This window comes from Portunus trituberculatus, chromosome 44, assembly GCF_017591435.1.
Source record: "Portunus trituberculatus isolate SZX2019 chromosome 44, ASM1759143v1, whole genome shotgun sequence".
NCBI classification, from domain to species: Eukaryota; Metazoa; Arthropoda; class Malacostraca; order Decapoda; family Portunidae; genus Portunus; species Portunus trituberculatus.
The window spans coordinates 6,075,554-6,085,553 of NC_059298.1; the positions used below are offsets into that span (position 1 = coordinate 6,075,554).

General features: G+C 36.5%; 1 protein-coding gene across 3 annotated transcripts in view; it reads left to right on the forward strand.

Moving 5' to 3' along the window:
• Positions 1–10,000, forward strand: part of LOC123518615 — a 33,730-nt gene that overhangs the window by 22,470 nt on the left and 1,260 nt on the right. For all 3 annotated transcript variants that reach the window (XM_045279513.1, XM_045279512.1, XM_045279514.1), the window contains exons 8-11: positions 5,710–5,847; positions 6,066–6,226; positions 8,992–9,426; positions 9,688–10,000. The exon at positions 9,688–10,000 is cut by the window's right edge and continues 255 nt beyond it. In XM_045279513.1, coding sequence (XP_045135448.1) covers positions 5,710–5,847; positions 6,066–6,226; positions 8,992–9,426; positions 9,688–9,834 — 881 coding nt within the window. In that variant the 3' untranslated portion in view covers positions 9,835–10,000. The remainder of the gene's footprint in view (positions 1–5,709; positions 5,848–6,065; positions 6,227–8,991; positions 9,427–9,687) is intronic.

The following is a 10,000-nucleotide window of genomic DNA, read 5'->3' on the forward strand; positions in this document are numbered from 1 at the left end:
CATGTCACCATGATACCAAGGTTCTAGGTGGTTACACCCAACATGCGCCTGGGTGGTGATATAGGCCCTAATAGGTACCACTATAAATAAAATTGCCTGCGCCACTAACGGGCGGAAACTGAATAACGCTTCCTAAATACTCTTCAAGTGTCCCTACAGGCGCTATAGGCCTTGACGTAAAAAAAAAAAAAAATCGTGGCACGTATAGCTTGACATCTTCGTATCTAATGAAAAAATAAAGATATTAATAATAAATAAAAGTCACATGTGAAAGGTAAATAAACCGCATAAACACACACACACACACACACACACACACACTTAGAAATAATATTGTCCTTTTTTTCAATTTTGGGTGCCATGGAAGCATAAGTTAAGAGACAGAGGATGTTAAGACAAAGAGGATGTTGTCTACTATTGCTACATTTCCATAGAAGCCTGATGAGTGGATGGACGTCCCACAGATGTGACAAGGTCGCTCCACACCACCTAGAACTGTGCCCTGAGCGATGATTGCTTAGGTGTTGTTGTACTTGTATGTGATGTGTTGCTAACAACCTTGCGAAGCACATCTCAAAGCATATAAACTCCCAAGATAGCAATGTTACATAAGTTTTTTTTTTTTTAAGATAATTGTTTTGAAAGGATTCAATATGTAATTTGATACTACGCAGTTATTAATGTCACTTACAACGCTGTAAGTGAAGAGTTGTTTATTTACGAAGTAACACCTGTCCAGTATCCGGTGTGAAGATGACACATCGGATGTTTTCTTAGGCAAGTTGATGACTATACGCCCTTTCCTAGTGGAAGCAGCGACCTGGCCCTGACAACAGACACTATGCTACCTCATCAAGGATTACTTACACCCTTTCTTGCATCTATGAGATTTTTTTCACGACCGAAACCTTTCTTACACTCAGGAAACTTTCCTTATATACCCATGAAGTTTTCCTTGCATTCTTGAAGCTTTCCCTGTACGTATAAAGCGTTCTTATCAAAAAATATAATCCATGAATTGAAAGAAGCTTGTTTTGACTGGAATTAACAAATGTATCATGTTTTCTATATTAGTGAAGTTGCATAATAAGAAATCTACACAAATTTCAACCTCGTAACTAAAGAGGCCTTCTGACACGTATAAAGGCCACATCCTTGGAGATCTATTTTGGGACAACCTCCCTTTATCACGAAGGTTACATCCGTGCCGTGTAGATACGTAGTAAGGGGTATACGATGTAAACAAATAGTATACTGTGGAATGTTTCGTTGCTGGCCAACACCTGGTGAATGTGTCCCTTGCTAGCTTGACCAGTAAGAACAAGACACCATGAAAGATTGTGTCGAATTTTCATTTTTAGCGATCTGACCTTTCCTCTTTTCCACAATGATGAACAGCCTTATCTCCAGCAAAATGAATCTATTGTGCCTTCATGAGCTAAATATGAAGGAAAATAGTAAATAAGAGCTACCTATTGGAGCTCCTTATTTAATCTTTTTATTTTTGTATGAGAACAGTAATCAAGAGAATATTTTCTTTTCATCATTGATCTTTTTATTGATTTTATTGATTTATTTATTAATTTTATCTATTATCGTTCATATATCTTTTTTTTTTGTGTGTGTGTGTGCATGTACGTGTGTGACTGCGTGTGAGTATGCATGCGTAATAGAGTCTGGCACAAAGCTTTAATTTCAAAACTGCCTTCCTACGGTTTCTATCCTTCTCTGCAACTTTATCTCAAGTTTCTTTTCCGACTGTTCTATTGCAGCCGTGGTAGACGGCCACTGTTCTAAATCTATTAATAGTGGTGTTCCTTAGGGTTCTGTCCTGTCACCCACTCTCTTTCTGTTATTTATTAATGATCTTAACCAAATTTCTTGCCCTATCCACTCCTACGCTGATGATACCACTCTACATCTATCCACATCCTTTTAGAGACGACCAACCCTTCAGGAAGTCATCAGATCAAGCAGAGACGCCACAGAATGCCTGACTTCTAATCTTTCTAAGATTTCTGATTGGGGCACAGAAAACTTTAGTGTTCAATGCCTCAAAAACTCATTTCCTCCATGTATCAACTTGACACAACCTTCCAGACAACTATCCCTTCTTTTTCAATGACACTCAGCTGTCCCCCTCTTCGACACTGAATATCCTCGGTCTGTCCGTTACTCATAATCTTAACTGGCAACTTCACATCTCATCTCTTGCTAAAACAGCTTCTATAGAATTAGGCGTTCTGAGGCGTCTCCGCCAGTTTTTCTCTCCCCTCCTTATCCATCCTTGTATGGAGTACTCTTCGCATGTTTGGGGAGGTTCCATCACACAGTTTTATTAGATAGGGTGGAATCAAAAGTTTTTCGTCTCATCAACTCCTTCCTCTGACTGACTGTCTTCAGCCTCTTTCTCACCGTCGAAATGTTGCATCTCTTTCTATCTTTTATCGCTATTTTCATGCTAACTGCTCTACTGATCTTGCTAACTGCATACCTCCCCTCCTCCTGTGGCCTTGCTGTACAAGGCTTTCTTCTTCCTCTCAGTCATTCATACCTTTTTCTGGTAAACTCTGGAACTCCTTGCCTGCTTCTGTATTTCCATCTTCCTACTACTTGACTTCATTTAAGAGGGAGGTATCAAGACATTTATCCGTCTTTTGGATCATTTTTTATTTCTTTAAGGAAACTGTCAATCCAGTGGGCCTTTTCTTATACTGTTTGTTGCCCTTGGCTAGATTCCCCTCGTGTATAAAAAAAAACCTCGACCAATTTCTTTTACATATAAGGACAATAAAGACAGATAAGTAAAGTTAAAAAGATTCTGAATTTTGAAGTTTTGGAAGAGATTAGGTCTTGTAGTGAATTTATAACGAGATTAATTCATGAAAGGCTTCGACAAAGATTGAAGTTCCATGGGGTTATATTCTTTTTCTTCATTTCGTGACGTGATAATGAAACTGACATATCTCACATGTTATGTTTAGTTTAAATTACCCTTTTGTTGCACACATACTGATTCTAATACTGGTATATTTATTAGGCTGTACTTTATTATGCATTTTAGGCTTGAATTTTTTTTTTTTTTTATATCTTTTAGGGAACAATTTCTTGTGACAAGGAATTCCAATGCCTTCTTCCTCAAGTTAAGACATCCAGTTGAACATGTGATATATTGCACTGTGGTAAATGTAGACTGTGGTGTATATGAGTTATATTGAGGGATATAAATGTGAAATCAATCACTATAGGCAGTAAGTACATGGTTTTATGTACAAAATAGAAGAGTATGCAGGTATATAATCTCTGGGAATTTAAAAGATTGAGGAAAGCTGCAAGAGGCCACCAGGGTTATATGTTTACTAAAAAGCTCTACATGACGTATAGTAGTAGTAGTAGTTAGTAGCAGTAGTAGTAGTAGTAGTAGTAGTAGTTAGAAGTAGTAGTAGTAGTAGTAGTAGTAGTAGTAGTAGTAGTAGTAGTAGTAGTAACAGTAGTAGTAGTAGTAGTAGTAGTAGTAGTAGTAGTAGTAGTAGTAGTAGTAGTAGTAGTAGTAGTAGTAGTAATAGTAGTAGAAGTGGTAGCAATAGGGACAGTGAAAAAGTTCTGCAATTCGGTATATTAGTTAGCGCAACCAGTCGTGTCGTATTGTGTCTGGTTAGAACAGGTTATGACATGTTCACAAATAGTACCACTCAGCTCCCTTGCTCTCTCCTTAGTTTTGAAGGAGCGATCAGTGGACGCAGTTGGCAGGAAATTTAGGAATCGGCAACAATGGACAAGATCGAGTACCGTGTACGGTGTATACGACACTGCCCCTTCACATGCCACAATTACCAATTAGCACAAGGAATTTTGTCATGGCCATGAGTCCCTTGAAAGTGATTCCTGTGTAGGATGCCCCTCCTAGGCGGCTTCAAAAGACACTGTTGATCATGTGGAGGCAATGATCATGAACAAATCGGCGAATGAAGGTGAAGGAAATTTCGTTGGAGATTGGAATTTCTCATGGAAGAATTTGCACCATTATTCACAATCAACTGAGCGTGAGCAAAGTTTCTTCTTGTTGGATACCCCAATGTCTTTCTCTGCATGATCGACTTCAGTGCTGCCTAAGTTCGGAGGAACCGTTGAGTCTGTACAATAAAGACCCAACTGGCTTGAGGGACTATCCGTCAGAAGAGGCGAGACAAGTTGATCTGTGGTGTCCTCCTCCACGACAACGCTCCGGTCTATAATGCCCGCCGTGCCTATGTTACTCTGAGGGACTGCGGCTTCGAGCAGCTCAATCATCCACCTCCAACAGTGACTACTTTCTATTCCGTTAGCTCAAGTCCTCGTTGCGGGAGCGGAGATTCCATGAAGATGATGATAATGATGATGAGGTTAAGGAGACCGTGACGATGTGTTTGAAGGAGCATTTGGAATCCTTCTGGCTGGCAGGAATCCAGAACCTTCGTGATAAGTGGTTCAAGTGTATTCAAGTCAAGAGTACTTACATTGATAAATGATGTGGTTTTCATTTTCATTCTTCCGAAATAAATACCCAAACTTTTTGGTTTTCTCTAGTAGTAGTAGTAGTAGTAGTAGTAGTAGTAGTAGTAGTAGTAGTAGTAGTAGTAGTAGTAGTAGTAGTAGTAGTAGTAGTAGTAGTAGTAGTAGTAGTAGTAGTAGTGGTAGTAGTAGTAGCAGTAGCATTAGTACTAGTAATGGTAGTAATACTAGTAGTAATAACAGTTGTAGCAGTAGTTGCTATTATCGTTGTTGTCGTTTTCGTGTTCCTTTGTTTTTGTTGTAATGATAATAATTAGTGGTACGTCTTTTGTGAATATACCACGGTATGAACATTCAATTATGACAACGTTTGAAGTGTATACTCAAGAGGAAGAGAGAGAGAAGTAGGAAGAGGAGGAGAAGGAATAACAAGAGGTAAAAGATGAGGGATGGAGGAAGAGGTGAATAAACAGAAGGAAGGAAAGGGGGAAGGTATATAGGACTTAGGAAAAAAAAGGAGGAGGAAGAGAAAGAGAAGGAGGAGGAAGTGTATAACACGAAAGGAAGGAGGAGGTGAAAAGGACTTAGTCAGAATGAACAGACATAAGATACCAAGGCGTGCATGGTACGCGGAAGAGTGAAGGTACAAGAGGCGTATTGATAAATAGGTCATAATAATGACAATTATAATGATGATGATGATGATGATAACAATAACAATATTAGTAATAATAATAATAATAATAATAATGATAATGAAGATGTAGATGAGATTAACAACAACAACAACAACAACAACAACAGCAAAGTAGCAAATTTTACAATAATATTTCTACAGTTTCCTTGTTAACATTATACGGATATGATAGGCCGATGATTTGGTGTTGTTTTTTCGGTCACTAATAAGTGGAACAACATTTCCTCAATATATTGTTTTCCATCCGTAGCTAACCTCTTTCTTTCTCTCTCAGGCCCTCTTTCCTTCAATACCTTTTCGTCTCGATTCTCTTTCCTTCTCTGTTTACTTTTTGTGAGAAGATGTCATTGTTGATATTTTGTAGATTCTTCATGGCTTCATTCCAGAGTGCTGTCAGTATTTGTACAAGTATAGCTGCTTGCATCCCCCGCTCCCCCACCTCCTCTCTCTCTCTCTCTCTATCACACACACACACACACACACACACTGGCAGTCAGCTCCATTGGTCTGTCTCTCCCCAGAGGACCACCAGTACGATGTGTTCCTGGTTCACGGAGAGTCTGCCTCCCGCTGGGTATGCTCCTTCCTGTTGCCGGCATTGGAAGACTCCTTTGGCTACACGTGTTTCCTGCCACAACGGGACATGTGCGGTGGAAGCAGTGCGTAATCCTCTCTCTCGTTCTATTTCTCTAGCAATGGTTTATGGACCTTTCCTTCTTGTATAAACATGTATGATTTTGCACTTAGTACATATGTACATGTTCATGTAATCAATGAAGTCTAGCACCTGTATGACAAGTTTGAATGTGTGTGTGTGTGTGTGTGTGTGTGTGTGTGTGTGTGTGTGTGTGTGTGTGTGTGTGTGTGTCTACCACAGTGATCCTCGAGGAAGTGGCGGAGATGGTGTATGATTGCCGCTGCGTGGTGGTGGTGGTAACTCCGTGTTTGCTGGAGACCCCTTGGGCTGCTTGGGCACTGCACAACGCTATGAAAGCCGCATTGCAGGCACGCACTCGTCTCCTCGCCCTTCTTCTACAGGTAACTTTGAATGACAATTGCTGTATTGTGTTTAAATATTTATGTGTTTATATCTTAATTCATATATTCAAGAGGGCATTTGACTAGGGAGTATTTCCCACTTTAATTACTTATCTTCGGTTTCTCAGAAAAAAAAAAAAAAAAAATATATATATATATATATATATATATATATATATATATATATATATATATATATATATATATATATATATATATATATATATATATATATATATATATATATATATATATATATATATATATATATATATATATATATATATATATATATATATATATATATATATATATATATATATATATATATATATATATATATATATATATATATATATATATATATATATATATATATATATATATATATATATATATATTTCCATTCGTGTGATTACTCTCCTTAATTCAGAATAGTATTTTAGAATAATTTAGTCCCTTTATTAGCTTATTGTGACGTAACCTAGTGGTGACAAAGATTAACAGTTAGAGGTTTGTTTGTTTATTTTTTTAAGATTTATACCAATACTGCTTTTCTCAAAGAAATATCAATACATTACTGTTCTTTCCGGCTACAACTTGTTCTTAATGTGTAGTATGAGTTCAGTCCGCAAATACATAGACATAATGTTTTAAGGTATACCAAAGTCTGTCTATTCTTTACTTTACCGTGTGTTTGTATATTAGCTCGAAATGTGAATTTCTTTGTCTTGAAACTAGATGGAACACTATGTGAATCAGGGCAGCTGGAAACTGAAGGTGACGGTTGAGGCTAAGCTGGGTTCAGCAGAGTACATTAATGGACTGTTTCCGAAATAAGGGTCTCGAATCCTCAGTTGTAGCATTTGTTCTGTACACAACACACACACACACACACACACACACACACACACACACACACACACACACACACACACACACACACACACACACACACACACACACACACACACACACACACACACACACACACACACACACACACACACACACACACACACACACACACACACACACACACACACACACATACACACGTATTTATAAAATGATGGGAATAATTTGGGGCTAAGATTCATTGAAAACGACTTGTACCTGTAGGTTTGTGTACAAATTACCAAAATAGAAGATTAATCACAGTCTTATTAGTGTTGAGTGAAAGCTGTCAATTTATAATTTGTGTAGACACTAAGTCTTCAGATTTAAAGAGAAATTTATGGCACCTTACCTTAAATTGCCAATAACATTTACTGGAAGTCCAAGATTCTTGAGAAAGTCTTGAGAAAGACTTGAAATGTGTACGTCAGTAGATGATATATCTCAAATTCTATTTCATTAACGATAATAGAGTATGCTTTAGAGAACATGCCTAAACTCAGTCACCTCATCTTAAAGCGGACCAGAAGCTGCAAAATGTTGTGCGTATGGAGCGTCACTCCAGCTGTGTGAAACCTCTCCCTAAAACTTATCTCTTTTCGTCGTTTACTTACTTACGAATGAGTTCAATGTGTAATCATGCCAAGAAACATTGTACCCGAAAGATGTTTTAGTGCATATAAGGTTAATGAGAAAGAACTTCCAAGAAACAGAAAATGGGAAAAAGAAACCCTGTGCTTCCGTGAAGTTTGCCTTTCATTAATAATTGATTGTTGATATTTTGTCTGTATAATAATGATTAGAAAACATTATGGCATCAAAATTACATCTCATAGCATTATACATTAGTTGGTTTAGCAGTATATCATGATTACTGTATTGCCTGAATATTTAAATTTTTGCATTGTTATTATTCTTTTTTTTCAATATGGGCGTATATTGAATGCTTTACCTTCGGAGATTACTTATTCTAGTGAGTACTTCTTGACTTGTGTGTGTCATGCATATTAATTGTTTTTTAATTAGCTAGTCCAGTTTCATCCTACATTTCTTCTTCATCCTTCTCTTCTTCTTCTTCTTCTTCTTCTTCTTCTTCTTCTTCTTATTATTATTATTATTATTATTATTATTATTATTATTATTATTATTGTTATTATTATTATTATTATTATTATTATTATTATTATTATTATTATTATTATTATTATTATTATTCTTCTTCTTCTTCTTCTTCTTCTTCTTCTTCTTCTTCTTCTTCTTCTTCTTCTTCTTCTTCTTCTTCTTCTTCTTCTTCTTCTTCTTCTTCTTCTTCTTCTTCTTCTTCTTCTTCTTCTTCTTCTTCTTCTTCTTCTTCTTCTTCTTCTTCTTCTTCTTCTTCTTCTTCTTCTTCTTCTTCTTCTTCTTCTTCTTCTTCTTCTTCTTCTTCTTCTTCTTCTTCTTCTTCTTCTTCTTCTTCTTCTTCTTCTTCTTCTTCTTCTTCTTCTTCTTCTTCTTCTTCTTCTTCTTCTTCTTTTCTGTTTTGTTCATCTTTTTCTTTTCTTCTTTCTTCATCTTCTTTTTCTTTTTCTTCTTCTTCCTCCTCCTCCTTCGCCTCCTCCTTTTTCTCCTCTTCTTATTCTTATTCTTATCATTATTATTATTATTATTATTATTATTATTATTATTATTATTATTATTATTATTATTATTATTATTATTATTATTATTATTATTATTATTATTATCATTTTATTATTATTATTATTATTATTATTATTATTATTATTATTATTATTATTATTATTAATATTAACATCATTATCATCATTATCATCATATCATCATAATCAATATTATCATCATTTTATGACTTATTTTTTTCCACCAAGGACCTGAAGCCCAGAAAAGGAACCCCCGACACTAGTGGTATTGTTGGCGTCCTCAAGCAAGTTAGAAAGATTCCTGTCCCGCGATCAAGCAAATGGGAAGATTTCAAGCCGAAAAAGGATCTGCATCCTCAAAGTCCACCTCAAGAAGACACGAAGGTACTCGAGGCCACTAACTGTTCGAAGTCTTTGAGTGTGGATACGACGGTGTGCAGGTCTCGTTCCAAGTCCCCGAAGAAGCAGAAACTCTCTAATATGATTTCTAGTGGCCACATAGACTCAAGAGATACTGCAAGAGATAAAACAGAACTAAGTCCTGTCATATTTCTAGAAAATGAAAACTCAGTAGATCCTTGTTCTCCATGTTCAGAGACACCTTTCATCTGTCCATCGTCAGCGGATGTACAAAAGCATAAAGCCATCTTGGTTGAGTCGAAGGTTTGTGTGGAAGGAAGGAGCAGTGCTTTCTTATACCGTATCATTTTTCAGGTTTCGTATAGTTAATTGTTTCATGGTTTTAATAAGCATCTCAACCTACTATTGCATATCACATAACTTTCATGAACATCACAATGTATTACGGCATTTCCCTATAAATTATTTTCTTTTTTGGCATTTAGTTAAAACAACTGAATCAGTCTGACGTGACATATTAGATAAGTTTTTTTTTATGATAAAGTATTTTATTTTCTTCGACAGAAAAAGCCATCACTGAGCACCTTCCTGAGTGTGCTGTGCGCGGGTGACCAGCAGGAGATATTTTGGCACACTTTCCTGGGATGGCTTGGGGCCTCAGGTGCTACCATGCCACAACAACACGCCTCTCCCACTACGTGTTCTGCTTAACCCCTTCAGTACTGGGATACATTTATACCTTGAGATCTGTGTACGATTAGACCAATTTATTTACATTTAGGAGGGTCTATGGAGGTCAAAAGATTAATGGCCACAGTCTTCACAAATTTAATCTCCTCATGAGTTCCTGAATCTATATAAAATTACCAAATAATAA